Source organism: Pavona decussata, unplaced genomic scaffold (assembly GCF_977016875.1).
Source record: "Pavona decussata unplaced genomic scaffold, jaPavDecu1.1 SCAFFOLD_140, whole genome shotgun sequence".
NCBI classification, from domain to species: domain Eukaryota; kingdom Metazoa; phylum Cnidaria; class Anthozoa; order Scleractinia; family Agariciidae; genus Pavona; species Pavona decussata.
The window spans coordinates 1,916,831-1,939,010 of NW_028145553.1; the positions used below are offsets into that span (position 1 = coordinate 1,916,831).

The 22,180-nt window shown below is 39.1% G+C and overlaps 2 protein-coding genes, 1 long non-coding RNA gene and 1 pseudogene across 4 annotated transcripts in view; 1 reads left to right on the forward strand and 3 right to left on the reverse strand.

The window, feature by feature from the left end:
* LOC146466932 (uncharacterized) overlaps positions 1–22,180 on the reverse strand; it is an 81,416-nt gene that overhangs the window by 17,486 nt on the left and 41,750 nt on the right. The window contains exon 1 of one of the 2 annotated variants that reach the window (XM_085126427.1): positions 10,124–11,331. The exons of the other annotated variant lie outside the window; for it this stretch is intronic. The gene's annotated coding sequence lies outside the window, so the exon portion shown is untranslated. Of the gene's footprint in view, positions 1–10,123; positions 11,332–22,180 lie in introns of those variants that run through there. 2 annotated transcript variants of the gene reach the window in all.
* On the forward strand, positions 398–3,237 carry LOC146466933 (uncharacterized). The gene has a single exon (XM_085126440.1). The coding sequence runs from the start codon at positions 657–659 to the stop codon at positions 2,967–2,969; it is 2,313 nt and encodes a 770-aa protein (XP_084982566.1). The 5' UTR covers positions 398–656; the 3' UTR covers positions 2,970–3,237.
* Positions 6,458–10,117, reverse strand: LOC146466934 (uncharacterized). Its single transcript, XR_014867873.1, has 2 exons — positions 9,052–10,117; positions 6,458–7,458 (listed from the first exon to the last, which is right to left on the reverse strand). It is a non-coding gene; the product is annotated as an uncharacterized LOC146466934 (long non-coding RNA).
* On the reverse strand, positions 11,430–16,179 carry LOC146466935 (uncharacterized; annotated as a pseudogene).

A 22,180-nucleotide genomic window follows, 5' to 3' on the forward strand; every position in this document is an offset into this window, starting at 1 on the left:
CCAACTCATAACATCCACCTACAGGAGGTTAACATCTACCTAAGGGAGGTACAGTGGCTCACAGTGTACATTTTATAACTTATGTATTATAAAAGTCAATTCATAGGCATAGAAGCTTACTCTCTGGCAGGGAAACTTGGGATCATAAGGAGCTTTTCTATCATTGACTTGAATTTCATAATTTTCATTTTTACCAACTCATAACATCCGCCTATAGGAGGTAAACATCTACCTAAGGGAGGTTATGGTATTATAATAGGGAAGGATGGACTTGAAGAAAGCTTACGAATCTTAAGGGGCTTTTGCATTTCTTGTACATGCCATTTTAGAATAACTTTATTTATAAATAATAATAATAATAATAATAATTATTATTATTATTATTATTGTTAAAAAAACCAAACGCGAAGTCCAAGGCAAAAGATCACCAAGAGGTCTTGTCTAAGCGCCTTACGCATTGGAGACAAGGTGAAATCAACAAGCTACTACGCGAAGGTAGAATTATTCAAGATCGTATCGGGAAACTCAAGGCATCTGACCCGCCCGATAGATCTAAGGTTTTTGCCAAGCTTGTGCTCGAAGGCCAAATCAACTCAGCGCTGCGCTTCCTGAATGAAACGACCAGCGGTGGTGTGCTAGCGCTAACAGACGAGGTCATGACGCAGCTTAAACAGAAACATCCCATTCCACAACCAGCAAAACTAGGCTCGTTACTCTTCGGGCCGATCGACGATGAGTTTCCGGAATCGGTGTACTTAGAAATTAATGGTGAGATGGTCAGGCAGGCTGCTTTGAGAACAAAGGGAGCAGGAGGCCCCTCTGGGGTTGACGCAAATGGTTTCAGAAGAATCCTCGCCTGTAAGTCCTTTAAACAGTCATCTTTGAGGCTATGTGAGGCAATCGCAACCATGATAAGGACTCTATGTACACAATGCATCGACCCTACGACCATAGAGCCCCTGGTGGCTAGCCGCCTGATTCCACTGGATAAAGGCGAAGGCGCTGTCAGACCTATAGGAGTCGGAGAGGTAATTAGGAGAATCTGTGGAAAGTGCGTAATGATGGTCGCCAAAAAGGATGTTGTCGAGGCTAGCGGCTCACTTCAGCTGTGTGCCGGACAAAAATCTGGAAGCGAAGCGGCAATACACGCTATGCATGCTGTATTTGAAGCAGATGACACGGATGCTGTACTTCTCATTGATGCTTCTAACGCATTCAACGCCCTTAACAGAGCAGCTGCACTGCATAACATCCGCGTTCTATGCCCTGTAATCGCAGCCTACGCCATTAATACCTACAGACAGCCAGCTCGGCTATTTATCACTGGCGGTAAAGAGATCGTGTCAGCAGAAGGAACAACACAGGGTGATCCCCTTGCTATGGGTCTGTATGCCTTGAGCATTCAGCCCCTAATTACAAGCCTACAAGTAGCGTCCAGTGTGAAGCAATGTTGGTTTGCAGATGATGCCAGTGGAGCGGGCTCTACAACAGAAATTAAGAAGTGGTGGGATGTCCTTAGCACCCTTGGTCCAGATTTTGGGTACTTTCCAAACGACAAGAAATGCTGGATTATCGCAAAACCAGCCAAGGAAGAAAGTGTCAGAGAAGCCTTCAAGGAAACGTCTATTAATGTCACAGTGCAAGGGCAGAAACATCTGGGGGCGGTGATAGGTTCCCGAGGGTATTTAGAGGAATATGTCAGCGAAAAGGTGTCCAATTGGGTCAATGAAGTAGCGACTTTAGCAGAATTTGCTCTATCTCAACCACAAGCGTGCTACGCAGCCTACACCTTTGGCTTGAAACATCGGTGGACGTATTTTTTAAGAACTCTCCCCGACATTCAGGATCTACTAGAGCCACTAGAGAATGCAATATCTCAAGTGCTCATTCCTGCGATTACTGAGCGTAAGTGTAATCAGCTAGATAGGACCATTCTAGCGCTGCCAGTCCGCCTAGGTGGTCTTGGTTTTGGAAACCCATGCCTTGAAGCAAGCCGCGAGTACGCTTCGTCAGTCAAAGTAACAACACCCCTCGTTGAACAAATCGTATCTCAGTCACATGAGCTACCAGAAGATTCCCTCGTAAAATCAGCACAACAGGCAGTAACAAGGGAAAGATCAAAGGAACTCGTAGACAGAACAGAGCGTATTAAGGAGATGGCACCATGTAAGACTAAGCGAGCACTGAATCTGGCGGCGGAAAAAGGATCATCGGCGTGGCTTACAGTCCTCCCTCTTAAAGATCTGGGTTTTAACCTCAATAAAAGGCAGTTCCGCGACGCTGTTAAACTACGCTATGACTGGCCAATAGATGACATCCCTTCCACATGTGCATGTGGGGAAGTTTTTACAGTTGACCACTCTATGATCTGTAAACTAGGAGGTTTCGTCATTCAGCGTCACAATGAGCTCAGAGATCTGGAGGCTGAACTCCTGAGTACAGTTTGCAGTGACGTTGAGACTGAGCCAGTTCTCCTAGACATCTCTGGAGAACAGTTAAGTAGAGGATCCAACAAAGCACAAGATGCAAGATTGGATATCCATGCACGTGGGTTCTGGGAGCAACGACGATCGGCATTCTTTGATGTAAGGGTTTGCCACCCCAATGCTGAATCGTATAAGGACCTGGAGCCGCAACAGATCTATCGTATGCATGAGAATGAGAAAAAGCGCCTGTACTCAAGGAGAGTTCTCGACATTGAGCATGGAACATTTACACCTTTGGTCTTCACTACAACCGGCGGAATGGGCAATGAATGCTTGAGATACCATAGTCGATTAGCGGAGCTGATTGCTATCAAGAAAGGGGAGCAATATGCTAAAACCATGTCATGGATCAGGAGCCGAATATCATTTGCACTGTTAAGATCTGCACTCGTCTGTCTTAGAGGCTCTAGGACACTACGAAGAATGCAACGTGACATCAAGAACGCGGACATTGACATTGAAACTGCAGAAGGGGCCATTTGAGAGATGCGTATTTTGTTTATTTATTTATTATTTTTCTTTTTATCAAGTAGACCGATTTTAAAATGCCGAATTTAATTTTTTTTCAAAACTTCATGACATTTGTTCTTTTTTTCTTTTTCTTTACAAAAACATTGTTGCTTAAAAATATTATCTTTTTTTTAATCGAAAAGAAATGTGAATAGGTTTTTTAATAGCTCTTTTTTTATATACTTTTAACTTGTAAATAGCAATTTGTGTGGAATATTTTAATAAATTATTATTATTATTATTGTTATTATTATTATTATTATTATTTGAAAAGCCTTTTAATCTCACTAGAATGAGATAAATGAGAGTTTTCTCATTTTTTTATTTACACTTATAACATGGAAATAGAGTGAAAGGCAATTGTTCTCTTGTTAATGTTGTTGTCATTTTTTTCTTGGTTGACCCCATCAACCTGTAATTTCCACATTAAATTTTGCTAGAAGTGACTGTTTATGACTGTAGAAATGATAGATCATTTTTAAAAAATATAACCCTTAATTAATGTCAGAATTTATTTTAATTTAATTTGTGATCTGACTTACAAGAGGTTTGACTGTTTGACTGCTTCATTTTTTATTTGCCATTAACCAAAAAATACAACATAAATACATTAAAGATGATACACAATATTCCTACTAAACTATTTACAAGATGAAATGTGTTAAAGGCTAGGAAGCCTATATAGAAGCCTGGGGCTTAAATTAACTATAGGCGTCCTGGAACTATAGGATAAACCATAGAAGTTAATGGTACTGAATGAAAATTCCAATTAATTTTTTTTTAAAAAGAAGAAAAAAAAAAAAAAAAAAAAAGAAAAAGGTGTGCATGTGTAGCTCAACAAAGAGTCAATTTAACTTAGGAGGAAGGAATTTTCTAAGTCTTTTGCCAAACTGGTACTTTCACTGTTTTGAATAAGGTATATAGAAGGTATAAGGTATATGTGGGAGCAGGGATGGCGCAGTGGTGAGAGCACTCGCCTCCCACCAATGTGGCCCGGGTTCGATTCCCAGTCTCGGCGTCATATGTGGGTTGAGTTTGTTGTTGGTTCTCATCCCTGCTCTGAGGGTTTTTCTCCGGGTACTCCGGTTTTCCTCCCTCCACAAAATCCAACATTTCCAAATTCCAATTCGACCTGGAAACAGTGGATGGAAGAGCCACCCCGTGGATTCCACTGAAATTCCTATTCTATCCTATTTATAGAAAAGGTTGGAATTTCTTGTATTATAAGAATGTATCTGGCTTGTAAGAGTAAACATATTGCAAAAATAATTTGGAAGTAAGCTTCTTTTAAAAAGATACATAAATTTACCTATTTGGTGTAAATAAATGTCAGAGAATTTTAAAATCTCCTGTTCTTTAAAAAGAACACCAGTTTAGCATCAAAAGAAACTTTAGATATTATTCTGATTATCTTCTTTTGCAGAACTTAGACTGATATGTCGATCCCCACACAGAAACACAATAAATTAAGTAAGGGTAAACTAGACTATAGTACAAGGAGCGTAAGGAGGTTTTTGGAAGGCAAAAACTAGACTTATAAATAATACCTATTGATTTTGATATTTTTGTAGAAACACTTATAAGAATGTGAGGCTTCCATGACAAATGCTCATTGAGGATAACACCCAAAAATACTGTCTCTTTCACACGTTCAATTGCATTGTTGTCAATTTGAACAGATATATCAAGTGTTTTCCTCCTTTGGGGTGGTCTAAAAACCATAAAATTTGATTTTTTAAAGTTAATGGACAGCTTCTTTGCTCGACACCATTGAGTTAATTTAAGCATTTCAGAATTCAAGATTCCAGGAAGCAAGTTAAAATCTTTGTGGGAGAAAAATATGTTTGTATCATCTGCAAAAAAAATAAAATCCACAACCTTTGACATGTTACACAGATCATTTATATAGAGTAGAAAGAGTAGGGGACCTAGTAGAGAACCCTGAGGCACCCCGCACTTAATTTCGCAAGACTCCGAACTGACACCATTAAATTCCACATATTGTTGTCTATTGCTTAGATAGCTTTCAAACCCTCTAAGTGAAGTGCAACGAACACCATAATGCTCTAATTTTGAAATCAAAATGTTATGATCAATGGTGTCAAAGGCCTTGGACAAGTCTATAAAAATACCAACTGTGTATTCCTTATTGTCAATGGCAGAAGAGATTTTGTCATATAAACAAGTAAGAGCATAAGTGCTAGCCGTGGAGTGATGCTTGCGAAAACCATACTGATTGTCAGAGAGAATGTTATGATTATTAAGAAACCTTAAAAGACGATTGTACATTACTCTCTCATTGCTTACTACAGTACATTAACAATATTGGTTTTATTTATTTTACTGCACAGACCGCTGAAGAAACAGCTACTTCAAAGACACCTATGACTCATTAATTCCACAAAAGACATTGTGTACTCAATTCGTACGCATAGAAGCTTACTCTTCAGCAGGGAAACTTGGGATCATAAGGAGCTTTTTTTATCATTGACTTGAATTTCATTTTATTTTTACCAAGTGATAACAATTCCACCTGCGTATACAGGAGGTAAACATCTACCTGAGGGAGGTCATGATGTTTATAGCACCATGCAAGTATGTATTATAATAGGGAAGAATTGACTTGAAGAAAGCTTATGAATTTTAAGGGGCTTTTGCACTTCATGCACAAGGCCCTCAAATTTGGAATGACAATCCTCTTGATTTAGGTAATTCACTTACTAATTCGAATTGTAGACAAAAACTTAGAGATTACTTCCAATAAAATTGTGAATTCATGTCCTTTTGAACTCTCGTATACACAACTTAGCTTAATTTAATATCTTATTTGTTATTTTTTTTTTCATTTAAGTTATTATTATTATTATTATTATTATTATTATTATTATTATTATTATTATCACCACTATTATTAACATTAATATTTATCTATTTATTTATTTATTTATTTATTTGTAAACTGTAAAGTAATTGCACCATTTTGACCAATCTCCTGTATGAATTGTGCCATATAAGCCCCCAGCTTCGGCATCTCAATATCGATTTACAGGTATTACTTATTACCATGCACTCTCTTGTACAATAAAGAGCATTATATATTATATTGTCTCAGTTGTTGAATAATTATTGTATTCAAACAGAAGAAAACAAAAAGAGAAAAGTCCAAATTCTCCAATGCCAAAGGTACAGTGTAAATTCAGTTCAATTTCTCTACCCCAGCCAAATTCAATTCCCTTCTTCCCAGGCATGGCACATGGTCAAATGCCATGTGGGAGGGGGGGGGGACAAGGCATTTATTTTTTGTTCAAATTTGACTTGTTCTCCAACTCATGACAAAGTTCCACCCATATTTAGAAGCATAGAGCTTACTTGATAACAAATGACACGTCATGAGCTTAAAACATGAAAATGAAAACATTTAGGTGTGGTCATTTGGATCTTTTGAAAAGCACACTCAAAGGTTCATGGCATGGCTCAATTTCATTTTGACCTTTACTTGAGGTACAGATTTGTTGACTTACAAAATAATAGCTCTTTATGTCATATCTTTTTGACTCAATAGCCATAAAGGTTAGCAACCATAACTGTAATTGAATATGGATATTTGAAAGATACATTTCAATATCAGGTGAAAGATAAAGTAGAAGAAAGACCCTCAGTTATTTTTTTGGGATTTCTTTTCACAACTGCTTAAGGACGGTGCCTACTAATAGCGAAGTATTTTTGCACGGTTTATCACTATGCGAGAAAAGCAGATCTTGGTAGCGGATATTGAAAGCCAAATTTAAGGAAATTGGGGGTAACCACGCACATTTTAGAGATAACCAAGCAACAATATTATTCTAAAAAGCAGCAAAATACAAAGCAATGTACAGTGTATGGCACTTTTTTCCAAATTGAAGCTTTATTATCTCTGAAAAATGCATGATTTCCCCCCAATTTTCTTTTTGGATACCAAAATCACTTGCTAAGTTCTGCTTTCTCCGCATAGTTTTAAAGTGCGCAAAAATATCCCTGTAATAGTAAGCACCACCCATAGGAAACCCGAGTATCTCCAGATGCACAGAACGTATGCGCAGTAACAATAGTAGGCACCGTCCTTAAGTTCTAGAAAGGACTAAGAATCTTTCTTCCAATTAAACATTACTTAAAAATGTTGGTCATTTTGTATCTTTGCACTCTAAGTGGTACATATATACCAATCTACACAATTTCCTGCCAAAGAGGAACAAAATTATGACCATTTGCATCCAATCCATCATTATATGGGAGATCCGTAAATTAACCCTACAAACTTGAATATCACATTTTACATAATTTTGCCACATGACGAGAGGTCAAGCTTGACAATAACAGTTCAACAACATCTGTACACAATGTCTTTTGAGGAAATATTGATGAGTCATAGGTGTCTTTGAAGTAGCAGTTTCTTCAGCGGTCTGCACAGTTTAAGTATTGCATTCTGAAAAGAAATAAAATAAAACCAATATTGTTAATGTACTGTAGTAAGCAGTCAAACAGTCAAACCTCTTGTAAGTGATCACAAATTAAATTAAAATAAATTCTGACATATTAAGGGTTATATTTTTAAAAATGATCTATCATTTCAACAGTCATAAACAGTCACTTCTAGCAAAATTTAATGTGGAAATTACAGGTTGATGGGGTCAACCAAGAAAAAACGACAACAACAAGAAAACAATTGCCTTTAATAATCATAACAGCTATTATGCTATTTCAATGCACCTGCATTTTTTCTATTTAAACCCATAACACCTCTCACAGCAAATCTTTATGGCTGTAAAATTGTTTCGTTAGATGAATATAAATGGCCCAGCATAGGTCAGTGTGTTGCCAAAAAATAATATTGCAGAGATGCCAACCTCTGAAGATCTAAAATCTGGAGATTTTTTCTTCTGAGCACCCCCCCCCCTTATTACCCTACCCTTCCCCCTAAGCAAAATTGATGCACTTACCCCCCCCCCCCTCCCCCACCTTGTTAGCACAAAATTCGCACAACACTAGAGCTTTTTTGTCCTGCTCTTTAATTGGTTGAACGTTTATCCAATCAGAAAGTCGTTTATATTTCAATGATGACAAAAAGCGTATTTTCTTTGGTTTCCGTCAAAGTTTGTGGCAGATTGGGTAAAACAGGTATGCAAATGTAGCCATGACACGATATTTCTTAAAACAATTTATGGAACATTTGAGTTGAAATACTAGCCTATTATGCAAATAAAACGCCAAGTCGCTTTTATCCGGGAGGTTTAGTCACCCGTACGGGAGACCGGGAGATTCGTTCCGTATCCGGGAGACTCCCAGATAATCCGGGAGAGTTGACATGAGTGATATTGATAATAATATATTATATTCCATGTTATGAGTGTAAATAAAAAATGAGAAAACTCTCATTAATTTCATTCTTGTGAGATTAAAAGGCTTTTCAAATAATTATTATAATAATAATAATAATAACAATAATAATAATAATAATGATAATAATAATAATAATAATAATAATTCTTTATAAATAAATTTATTCTAAAACGGCATGTACATGAAATGCAAAAGCCTCTTAAGATTCGTAAGCTTTCTTCAAGTCCATCCTTCCTTATTATAATACCATAACCTCCCTTAGGTAGATGTTTACCCCCTATAGGCGGATGTTATGAGTTGGTAAAAATGAAAATATTTATGAAATTCAAGTCAATGATAGAAAAGCTCCTTATGATCCCAAGTTTCCCTGCTAGAGAGTAAGCTTCTATGCCTATGAATTGACTTTTATGATACAGAATTAAGTTATAAAATATACACTGTAAGCCACTGTACCTCCCTTAGGTAGATGTTAACCTCCTGTACAGGAGGTGACGTCATCGGGTTATTCACCTTCTGTAGGTGGATGTTATGAGTTGGCAATAAATGAAATGACACTCAGGTCAATGATTAGAAAAGCTCCTGCAAGATTGTAAGTTTTAATGCTTGCAAATAAGCTTTCCATGTGTACGATTGTGCCGGTATAACACATACGATACAAACGTGGTGCTATAAAACGTACCTCCCTTAGGTCGATGTTAACCTCCCGTAGGCCGATGTTAACCTCCTTTAGGTCGATATTACCCTCCCGTAGGCCGATGTTACCTGAGCAAATCTTGACTGTTTTAATAGTTCCACGTTTCTTCCACAAATCGAACGTAAAATCCTTGAGGTTAGTGTTCAGACGCCGAGAAACGAAAGTAGAAAGAACTCTGTATTCTACCATAACGAATCCTAACAAACGTTCGAAGTCTTTATTTCCCCGACGTCGTCCGCCATTACTACTGAAAGAGAGTGAATGCAGGTCAATTTCCGGTATAATCGGATCTCGGTTCGTGGCTGCTCCGAAGAATAACTCGATGACGTCACCTCCCTTAGGCCGATGTTATCTTTTCTCAACCAGATTACAAGTTACCATCATTTCACTAACTACTAAATTGGTATTTTTAGGCATTAAAAGTTCATTGCGTGACATTGAAAAACTAGCCATCGAGTCATTAAAAAAACAAAACAAAACAGGCCTCCCAAATCAGAATCTTGTCTTCTGCAAAATGGAACCCACTCGTCATAATAAAACATCCGTCGAAGCCTTATTTTATCAAAATAAGTGAAGATTCTTTTGTATTTCATAGAGTAAAATTTGAAACACAAATGACCGCAGGGGATGGTTTCGAGAACCGCAAATTACATTTTTAGCTGTCTCTCAGTGTTAATTTCCCCGCAAAGTTTTCTTAAAGACGAAACTTCAGCTGCTTTTATCTTTCTTAATACAAATTCTTTAAACTGCAAATTTGTGAACAGACTTCATTTGCGACAAACTGAAGTCAATTGATTCTAAAAGGCCTAGGGTCGCTTCCACCGAATAAAACCACAACCTACTATGTACATGTCTATATGATTTGAGAGCAACTAACGACACACTAAAAATTACGGACGGATCGGCCGTTTTCTGAAAATATCGATACGTGATCGCTCCAATCGGTGGCATGTTTGCATAGAAGACAACTTGACAGTAAAGAGCAAAAGTGCCTCTAAACGCAAGGGTGATTCTGAAAGCGACCGAATAATTTCATGAAGCAATATTCAGCACTCACCTAGCTTGGTATTATCAGCTGTTGTAACACGATTGCCAGGCTAGTTTCAGTCATCAAAGGGCAAACTGTGCAAAAGGACACCTTGTACTGCTCAGGAACATCTCAAGTCAGTAAACACCGGTGACCAGTTTCCGAGAAATATTTCTATTCCCCTTGGAATTACGAGTCAAATTAGCAGCAGGGGGCAGTGCTTCAATCAATCGCGGTTTTGTTGATCACGATTGTAATTTTTAAACGATGACGTAAGGAAAGTTTCTTGTCAATCTTTTTTTTAATCTCACATTCAGTTTTCTTCAACGCTTTTATTGTCCTAAACGGTTGCATTTGAATTTTTTTTCCCTTACATTTCTTTTAAACATCTTTACGTGCAAACCTTGACTGAGTTAGCTGAGTTAACAGACAAACAAAGTCCACCGCCGAGTACTTCCCTGGAGCGTTTTTATTATAAATATTTGCTTCATGAATAACAAAAAGATTCTAGGAAACGCAAATCAAAACAACGTTTAATTCTCGGAAACGAATCAGTGTTTCATGAGCCAATGGGTTTCTTATGTATATACTTGTTTCGATTCTTCCTCTCCTCCGGCAGCAAAATGAAATTTCCGTCAATGCATAAGTTTTCGATGATGTGTTCACCTAAGTAGTCGGTCTGAGAGCCGATTCAAACGTCGAATTGTTCATTGAGCCTAATGTAAATTAGGAAACTGAACAATAGCTTTTGCCCATTCACATTAGGTTCTGCTCAAGTAAACTTTGACTAGTGTTTGAACCGGCTAAATGATGTACCGCAATATCACGAAGAATACCCTAGATTAAACCAAAGCAGTGGGTTCCTTTCCCACCTTATAGCTATTTAAAGAGTACAAACCAGGCAAGTGCTGTGACATTTTGCAGGGAGGTAAAATTCAAAACGGGTCCCTATTGCCTTACGATGGGACAATCTTATAGAATAACACTATGTTGCATAAGTTTTCAAATGTCTTTTTTTCCGGGAAAGACGAAAGGCAATTAAACCGCAGCAACATTCAAAATCATGTATTAGTACTTCTTTACCGGGATGACTGTTCGGACTCATTGCCTGGGTTTGGTACCTTATATAACGCCTTAAAGGTATTTGCTGTCCCAAAGGGAAGAGTTGTTAAGCCGCAGTGTTTTAATGGGTTGTAAGTGATCTAATATTTGGTGTATAAAAAGCCGTACAACATGGAATGAAACGGTAATAACCGCCCCCCCCCCCCCCTCCCTAGAAACCTTTTTTGTTTTCTCTTTCGATTTGACCTGTACATTTTATATATTTTACACGATTACAGTGCAAAAGCTCGCATTTTATTTGGCCTGGTGCATGAAGTTTGTGATTAGAGTACCGACGCATGTGATCAGAGTCTAAGGTCCAGTGACTGGTCAACAATGTTTTGCAAACTGTTCTGGTGAGTAGCGGACAAACACAGGATAATCTAGTGGTTATAGAATAAAAGTGACAATTCTAAGAAATGCAAACGGAAGCCAAATTAGCCTGACGTCGTTGAGGCGGTACAGCAAGTGACAGACATACATCATTCCGCACGTATTAATGCATCAAGCAAATGACCCTGGGGCTTCCCTTCAAAATGCAATCTCTAGAATCATAAACCCTGAACATGTCATTGTAATTAATTTGCCGGGTATCTTAAAGCCGAGGCCAAACATCGTAACCAAACCGGCACTTTTATACACACTACAACACGTCCAACATTTGGTAAGAACAGTTTACAAGTGCGACTTTCGATGCGACAAGTTGTCGAACATTACTGCATTGTTCTCGCGCAAGGCTTAAACATGAAATCGCACGTGTGAACCAGCTGCAATTTCAGCGCCACAGTCGTGGAAAGGTTTCTATGAAATTCTGGAAATTGGAGGAAGGATTGAACATCTTCGAAAATCCTGCGATATCGCGGTGTTAACTCGCGTTCAAATCGCCGCCAGTCAGTACACATGCGAATTGAACCTGCAGCTTAAGCACGACAAAAATGCCTTTAAAAAACTTTAAAAAAATCGCACGTGTAAACGAGCCTTTAGATCAAGTAGCAATACCTGTGACCCGCGACTACACTTCACCTAACACCGGCCACGAAAATTGTTATTCTAACACCTGATTCAGCTTGAATGGATTACTACGCCTTCCAACAACGGTGGTTCACAAAAAAACTGAACAACGATGTTGCAACGTTTAGCCTCGGCTTTAAGTTGTGTTTCCCATTACGGTTTAATTACAACTAGATTATAATCGAAGTACAACTGAAAAGCTCGTACGGTGAGAAATTTACTATCCAAAAAAAGACCTGATCTGTTTCCATGGTAACCACTATGACATCAGAATTAGGCCCAACAAGAGGTAGAGTTACAAAGTTCTCCTATACATGATAGGATCAAGCCAATGGTGAAACCAGTCGCGACATGATTGCACGCATTTTTCTCGCCCTTGGCGCTGGTTGCATGCATTTCCGGTGATCTTGAAGCCCACAGTAATTACTTAAGATACGATCAAGATCAAGACTACCAACTGTTGGATAGCTATGGAAACAAAACATTGCCCCATCAGCTCCGCAATGTTGGCTCTCTGTTCAAGTTTCTAAGAAATGTGTTGTTTTTCTCGGAAGAGCGGACATACGTTGCATGAGGGGTCAATGCTTTGATCAGTCACGAGCTACAAACTTTTCAGTATACAGTTAACAAAATCACGGAGGTATCTTGCGGGTCTGTATCCGGCTAAATTCACGCGGAGGACCATCGCCGTGATTGAATCCCTTAACGTCCGTACCGATAGCTTAAATCACTGCCATTATCCGGACAGTTTCTTTGCTTGCGATCAGACTCTCTGTGCTCGGTTGTAATTTCAATTTTATTCCATAGTCAGCTACGAAGTATTAAAACGTAAGTACAAGTCGGGGTATTTTCCAATCTTGGAAAATATTTAGAAGAGAAGATGCCTTTCATTGCCGTCACACTATAAGTGGGACGTTCAACTGTGGCCAAGTTATCACTAATAGCTGAGGAGAATGAAAATTGGATCTGTTACATGTTCCATATATTGTTTTTACAATTTTTTCCGTATCAATAGAATCGAATCAGCAAGGAAAACCGCACATGATAACCAAGGTGTCAGCGAGGGAATTTAGCCTTCGGGAAATCTTTTTTATGACGATTTAAAAACTCCCAGACATCTTTGCTGTTTCCCAGTTTTTTTATTGGGATTTTCAATCTGCAACACATCGTAAGTGCTTTTTTCATCAAAACTTTGGCATCATCCACGTTTCCAATCTTCTCGTGTGCGAGGGATAGCATACTCTTGATCATGACCTTCCACATGTGATCTGCTTCCAACTCTCTCTCGGCGACAAGCAACGCTCTTTCGAGGTATTCAATTGCCTCTGGAAAGTTTCCTCTTTTCATAACACAAACTCCATAGTTTTTCAATATCAGGATATTTTGAAGGTTGCCTTCCATTCCCATATCATTCATCATTTTCTCCCCGTATTTGTAATACGTGAACGCTTCCTCCAGATTCTCCTCAGTCTCACCAGACAAGAAAAAGCCTCCAATTTCCTTCAGAGTATTAACAGTCCTTACATGTATGCCAAGGCGCTCCAGAAATAGTTACAATGCTTCTTGTAACTTTCCCTCGGCGTCTGCCTCTCGCATTCGCTTTGCAAATCGTCTTGCAAGTAACAGAGTTGCTGCCCTTTCTGGATGATCAACCCCCAACTTTTCATTGCACACTTTCAAAGCAGTTTCATTGAATTCTAATACTTGTTTGCTGTCGGCTGGATCTCCCTTCTTGTTAAGCCAGTCTGCAAAACTATTAATGAAGAAGACCTCTGAGATTGCGCTTGTGGCAAGTTCAGAGATATGTTTTGAATGAAGACTTTGAGCCTCCTCCATATACTCATTGTACTTTGCTTTTCTGCCTACTTTTCTCATTTCATGCCCAAGAAGGCACATCATTTCCACCTCGCGAACGTATTGAAATTCTGGTTCTTTAAATGACTTTAACAGACTTTCCAAAATCTGAACGTAAAAGCTAGGTGAAAGGCACATTTCTAAATACATGCAGGTCTGGAGAGAATCTTGAAGAAACTGGCTTCTGCAACTATCAGCGATCTCCGGATCATGCTTCTCCATTCCTTCAGCGAAGACTCGAAGGAAATACTCAAAATTGTCCCTCTCATTGCTGAACGACTCGATGGATGCTTGGAATTTTGATTAACGCGAAACATAAAGTGCGCACAGGCCAGTTTTTCTCCCCTGTCTAAAGGAGGTGGTTCTGACATCTTTTTAGCAATCTCTCTCGCAAAGGCGCGGACAAGTGGATGCAACTGATATCTGCGAGAACCTGGCTGTTCGATCAGAGACCTGTTCTTCAAGGATCACAAGATTGAGATTGGTAAAGCTCCATTACCAGAACATGCTTTTATAACGGCTTCGGCGGCATTGCAATCAAATGATCCCGGAAAGACGGACAAAAGGACCAAGGCATCTTGTTCAGATTTAGTTAAAAAGTCAAAAAAAGTCTGGATCGCCGTTTGGAATGATACATCCTCGTCTTCCAGAACAGTCATGGGTTCTTCTTCAAGGTGTTTAATAAGGCTCTCCTCGGTGTAATCTTCAAGTAGTGAACCCACAATGCGAAGCGCCAAAGGGACATAACCACACAACTTAGTTATCTTCTCTGTCTTGCAAAGTTTCTTTCTGATCTCCTCATCGCTGACTCGAGACATAAGGATTCTCTCCCCATCTTCCAGTGATAACGGTTGAAGTGTAACATCTCTCAATGACAAAATATTGGAATCCTGCAGTTTTTTTCTAGAAGTGATCACAAATGTCACTTTCTGCGTCGACAGCTTTCTTATGGCGCTTAAGGTGTTTAAGAACGACTTTCGATCTTTTGACTCCAGGACATCGTCTGCATTGTCGAGGACAAATGTGACTTCGGTTTGAATCTGCTTGCTCCATTCTTTAAACCATTGTTGTGGATTCTCTGGCAGCTTTGTCGGCATCTTGCCACATGAGTGTATCATTTCAGTGGCTACGTCGTTGAACGTTTTCTTTGAAAGAAGACTGCAAAAGAACACAGTTTTCCCGTTTTCTGGTCTCGCTAACTCGTGAGCCACAGCCTTAGCCACAGTTGTTTTTCCAAATCCTGGTCCTCCAGATATCACCACAACCGAGACAGCTTCGCTTTGGAGGTAGTCTTTCACTTTGTTGATCTCTTGTGAACGACCAAATGTACGATCCTCAAATAATTTGTCTGGAAGATAGGTGCAAAGTTCACCAATGCACTCATCCTTTTCTTGCTGTTGCAAGTATCGCCATTGTTCGACTTTTTCCTCCACCGCTCGACGAGTATCATGGTCGATAGGATCATTCTTGAGCCTCTGGATTGTCTTTTCGGAAACTTCAAGCTCGATTACCTTTAAAGACGAAGATAGTTTGTTCCACCTGTCTTCAAATTCGCCATTAGGGATGCCGGTGGAATGACTATGGCACAGATCGTTTCTGAAGCATTTGATTCTAGTAATGCATGCTGGTAAGTTCTCGTCGTCGTCGGCCGGCATCTTGTGCCATCCTGTTATAGGCGCCGGTAGATTGCAAAGTTCTCGGATCAACAAATGCAACAGCGTAATGTCAAATGTTTCAGCGTCCTGTGGGTCACCCGAAGAAGGAAATAACTTTTCCCACTGATCATCACACGTTTGGACTTTAAATACTGTAGCTTTGGAAGATTCGTCTGCAGCATGCCCCCCAGTGTTTTGGGAAGAGAAATACAGGAATGAAGAAACCTTCTGAGAACGTATGTTTCTTGATCGAATATTAATCGAGCCAGTCTTGTGCCATTCGTTTTTTCTTCTGTTACATCATAGACGGAGGGTCCGATTGCAGTTGCAGATGATGATGAAGAAGATGCCATTTTGGCTTAGCAGATGCGTCAGTAAAAGTGGTATGCTTTCAAAGGACTTTAGCCAAGAAACTGTCGTCTTCCGTCTAGTCTGAAAAAAAAAAAAAGGTCTCTAAAATGCTTGCATAAAGATTTCTAACCTATCGATAACAGCGTAACGGCCTCGTAACTGGGAGTGCACCGTAAACCTCGCCATTTTCATTAGGTTTTTATAATAACACTCCAAAACACTTTGTTCTAGTTTCTAAGAAATGTTTTGGTTTTCTCCGAATAGAAGGGCCAGTGATTAATGCTTTATCCAGTCACTTCGAAGCGTTTCTGTTTACCTAGAAACTGGACTGATTATTGGTGACGCGCTTATAGCTGATGACGTAATTATAATGTTGGTGGTGGGGGAATGCGCCAAATAAATGTACGCGCGAAAAAACGAGGAGACATTGGGTGGAAGAAGTGAACTCGCCTTTTCTCCCAAGTCTCCCCACCTAACTGTAATTCGCACGCATGACAATTTTCTTCGCGACGCTCCCACTATCTGAATGCCTGGAACAGGTTAAGCTTTCTGTCCTCTACTCCTTCCCATTGGCTGTATTAATGCACCAGTATCAGTACAAAAGTTTTATACCTAAAAACTAAAGTCGAAGCGGAATAAATTCAGTTTATCCACTGCCGGTGCTGTGATCACATTCTCTACAAGAAACGGTAGGCGTATTTTTGGGAAAGCAAGTGCCTAGTTTTTATTGGATTTGAACAATAGAGAAGGGTTGCGTTTTGCGAATGCAAAATTAACCAATCTGGGAATCGCCCACCAAAAAACCTAAAAGCCTACACTGTTTTTGATGGTGCGCGCAAGATTACGCCGGTAAACAGCTTGTCAGTGAAGAGCTCGGCGATTGGCTTTGGCTCAGATCCTACTGTACATAATTAACCGCACTAAGAGATGCACCATCATGCAATGTTGTAATGATAAAATGCCCCAAAATTTGATTGACGTCACCATCCTTACTACTTGGAGGTAAGAGGCAAAACCAGGCAAAACGAAGCACAATTTCCAGAATGCCTTTTACTCTTCAGAACATTCACTTAATCTTACTTGCGCCGTTAAAGTTGCTGTATGCTAAACAGTAAATCAAATTCTATAGTTCAAAACTGTTTTTCTCCTAAGCAGATGCAAATCAGTTTCCGTACCTGCGTATATCACTTTTATATAATTGTTTTTAATAGATTTCAATAGGATTTCGATATGCTACCCAATCGCTTTATCGTATATCAGAGAGTAAAATAATATTTACCAACGAATTTGCAATAAAAAAAGCATTTCCTTTGCCATGATTCTGCAATGTTTTTGGACTTGGAAAATCGAGAATTTATATGGCGCAGTAGTGATGGAGTAGAAAGGCCGTCTAGTTCAACTTTCTTTGCAGAAGCGAGGGTGTTGGCTAGACATAAGCTGAATTAATGAGTTCTTAGTTCACAAGAGTTTCCGTTACGATATAAACGAGTAGCTGAGTGTATGATTTGACAGGAAATAACAACACACCAGAAGTTACACACGTATCGGCTGCTTTCTGAAAATATCAATACGCTCTCTCCAAACGGCGGCATGTTTGCAACAACTTGACAATAAAAAGTAAGAATTCCTCTAAAACGCTAGAAAGAGTGTTTTAAAACAACTTAATAACTCCATGCAATTCAGCACTCACCTGTTATAACGCTTGCAAGATCCAGTTTTAGTTGGAACTATGCTAAAGGACGCTTTATTATTGTCAGGAACATCTCAAGTCTAATTACCTGCGACCGTTTGTGAAAAAATGTTTCTGTTTCGTCTTGAACCCAGAGACAAATTAACAGCAGGGCGCAATGCTTCAGCCAATCACGACCACCGCCACCCGCGGTAAGGTATGTTTCATTTACATTTATTTCTGTTGCGTTTCTCATCCTCTGTTTTTATGTCTCACATTTACTTTTCTACAAGTCTTTTCTTCTTCTAACTTTTATTTCTTCTTTTTCTCGTATTTCTCCTATATATCTTTAACGTAAGAACCTTGAGTTATCTGGATCACCCGTTTCTCTAGTTCTAAATGGGTTAAACCCGGGTGTTCTAAATTAAGCAATGTGAGTGCCACCCTGCACAGGCTCAGCCAGCTCACATGGCAATGACTGATTAATTATGATTTTGACCAATCATCGTTCGGATGACAGTGAAGCTCTTAAAACAATAATGACGTTGGTTATAATGTTTAGAACACGAGCAGCAATGTTTCAAAGGGATTTAAAAACACGAGGCGCAGCTGAGTGGTTTTAGATCCGATAAAACACGTGCTTTGAGTTTTTTGAACGGCTTCAAAAACATTCCTGGAAAAATGTGTGTCAAGAGAGTTCATAGCAATGATGCTTTTGTGAACGTTGGAAATTAGCATACGAGAAAAACATTAAACACCGCATACTTATAAGGAGGAGGTTTTATCGGGTTTTAAAACCACTGCACGTGATGTTTTATCAACCATTTGATAGGTCAATGGGATTATGAATTATTAATGTTTTTGCTTTGAGGAGTCTGATTTAACGGGTTTCAAGGCACCGCCTGTGGCTTTATGTTTTTTTGTACGTTACCTTTGTTGAGTGCAGCATTTAAAGGAGACAGATTCAGCTCCAAATTGAGTCCATCATTTGCTACGTCTGCGATCACAGGTACTCAGTAGCCCATGCCTACGAGCGTCTGTGTTGACATTTGTAATGCTACAATCATGCACGTACGGTAACTTTGACCGTCTCGATAGCTATTGTAGGCTCGATTTTCAGCCGCTGTTCGGGAAACGAGCCCGCGCTCCGGGGGAAATCGAGCCTATAGCTATTGCGTACTAGTGAAATTATAACGTTTCGTTATTGCAAAAAGGTTTCCATTTTGAAGGCAAAATTACAAATGATTTTTGAATAAAAATTGCCTATCTGAACTCCTTTGCGTGGCTATTTGCGTATTGCCTCCTTTTTGAGTCGGTTCGAGGCGATTCCAAGGAGTTACAATTCCACTGTTTTTACTTCATATACTCCAGGGGTTGTCAATCGATAGAAATCAATATAGAAAATCAATCGATAAACAAACAGTTTAATCAGTCAAGGTCAATCGAATCATTCGCCGATTACAACAAGAAACAGGAAAACACAAGAAACAGCCGGTCGCTAGCCAGTTTCAAGCACAGTGCCAAGCGTGAATACGCAGTAGAATGCATGCGTGACACCTTTTATATGTATAGCTATATATGCGTGTTTGTATTTGTTTAGCTTAGGATACGAAATTGTAAATTGGTTTTTCTTTTTGTTCCTTTTTTCGATAAGATTGCAAATTAACTTATAACAGACCTTGTGAAGAGTTGATAAAGCTACTGTACTGTACTAACGATTGGTATCGGTAATCGATAACAATCGGAACTGAAAGAAAATGTTTTTATCGATTGCTATTGATTGATAAAATTGAATAACAACTGATGATCCATATTGTGGTTGAGAGCTCAACAGTGTGGGTCACCCGCAATTTCCTTTTCGTGCAACATTTTGAATTTGGCTGCTTTGAAAATTGTAACCCCCAAAAAACAGCAGAAACTGATTGTCTTTTGACAAGAGGAGAATTGAAACTGGATTTCGAAGAACCAGGCTTAAGAGACAGTTATTTGTTGTTTTTATGTGTGAAACCTTGTAGCACAACATTGCAGGCATGACTTCAGAAGGGAAAGGACGAAAAAGTAGAAATAAATATAGGACAGTAATGTGGTTGATGAGAGTCCTGATCTACTGGATACTTTTTATTCCTCATGTCTTTTCTTCCAGCATTATTTAATTAGAATGAGGGTCCTCAAATTTCATTACATATGCATTCTTTTAATATAATTAATATAACCTCACTGCAGATGTGCAGTTAAATCCCACGGTGGGAAGATGAGAAGGGACAGTCTGAGCATTCTCAAAGATAAGTGCACTGCTACTGCTCCATTAACCCCTGAATGTAAAAGAGTGAAGGGGCGGGGGGGGAGAGCGAAGTGGATGCCACCCCTGTGAAGTTTTATCCTCTTTTTTCAATGAAATTAAAATTGCACCTGTAAAAGACTGAAGGGGCGGGGGGGGGGGGGGGGGAGAAGTGGATGCCACCCCTGTGAAGTTCTATCCTTTTTTTTCAATGAAATTAAAATTCCACCTGTATAATTTTAGAAATTACTGCTAAACAACAAACATTACACAATACTAGTAAGTACATTTCAACAGTGTTTCGATACATTTTTGGGGCGTATGTACCTCAGTTTACACAAATCATGTGGCATAATCCACTATCACATAGTCTAACCTGACCTACGTCCTTCTTATCAACCTATTGAATGTACTGACCTCTAATAACGTCAAAATATACAAAAAAGTATCTGGATTAATGTAATTTGGATTATTTGTTCGTTTTGTATGGTCAATTGCAATGCTTGAAATTATAACTCACAAGAAAATCTGTTCAAATTACATGTTCTGTGAGGGTTAATTTTTATGCCCCTTGTTTTATCTTAAAATAACTGATATCGCTAACTTTTGTTAACACAAGTACAATGAAAGTAAGTAATAAATATTGTAAGCAAAGAAATCAAGGACATATAACCAATTTTTCCACGGTTAAGCGAAGCACATAACTTGCTAATTTTCTCTCGCTTCGTCGCCATCTTCAAAATTTTGCATCCACAAGGTTATCCAGGAATTCGTCTTCAGATAGACGATTTTTCTTCGGGACAGTACTATAGTATCCTGTAATATTAGTTCTTAATAAAGGAGATAACGTTTGGTACAATATCCGTAGATTGTTACATATTTTATACGATTTAAACGTACTCTACTTTCGTTCGAATTTATTTGCTCCATCCTTTCAGCCACTGGCCCGGATTCTAGATCTCTGGCAGCTGCATGTATGGGCATCTTGGCATAGGAGTGGAAGTTTCAATGGTATAATTCGTTGACCGCTTTCTTTGCAAGAAGACTTCAAAATAGCCGATAGTTTTCCCGTTTTCTGTTTTTGCCGGTTCGTGAGCCACGGCCTTAGCCACAGTAGTTCTTGTCCACCGGTTGTTAGCCCGTGACTCCCGATAACTGTTCCACTTTGTACTGATATTCTTTCACTTGTTTTATCTCTTCAGAACGACCAAACATAGGTCCTCTGGCAGTTTGTCTGGAAGATAGCTGCAAAGTTCAACGATGGCCTCATCCTTTTCTTTTTGTTGCAATTTCTGCCACTTTTCGTCTTCAGTGTTCCTCCGCCACTCGACGAATATCATGATCGGCGTTCTTGAGACTCTGAATTTTCTGTCGGTGGACTTCAAACGCGACTGCCTCTAAGGACGAAGATATTTTGTTTCACTTGGCTTCGGGTTTGCTATTACGAAATTTTGCTGGAAACACTATTGCACAGCTCGTTTCTAATTAAAAGCTAAGCAGTTGATTCTAGCTATGTTTGTTTGTAAACTCTAATATCAAGCCCTCGTCGCCCTCAGCAGACATCTTGATCCAACCTGCTTTAGGTGGTGGTAAATAATAAAGTTCTCGAATCAACAAATGTAACAGCGTAATTTCAGGTGTTTCGGTATCTGGTGAGTCTCCCGAAAAAGGAAACAACTTTCCCCACTGATCATCGAAAATCATATCACACGTTTTGACATGAAATACTGCAGCTTGCAAAGATTCTTCTTCGCCGGGTACATTCTCCAGTGTTTCGGAAGTATGGGGGATCAGTGGAATGAAGAAACCTTCTTAGGACAAAATTTTTGCGCCATCGATCAGTGATCTGGCTAGCCAGTCTAATTTCTACCATTTGTCTTTTCCTCTGTTACATCAGTTATAAACGTAGAACCCAATGGCGTCACCAGATGATGATTAAAATGCTATAATAAATGGATTATGCGTCCGTACAAACAGTGTGCTTTCTAAGCAGATTAACCATGAAGCTGCGCCGCCTCCATGATTAGTCTGCAACGCATTTATAGCTGTAAAATACTTCCATAATGGCCGATCACTACCTTAACGATTACAAAGACAAAGTGTTGTCTTAGAGGTCTTACAACTGAGAGTGTAGCATAGATTGCTCCTTTTTGAACCAGAAGACTTAA

Excerpts from the sequence above, each read along its gene's own strand:
- LOC146466933 (XM_085126440.1), top strand. The coding sequence starts at position 657 with ATGACGCAGCTTAAACAGAAACATCCCATTCCACAACCAGCAAAACTA.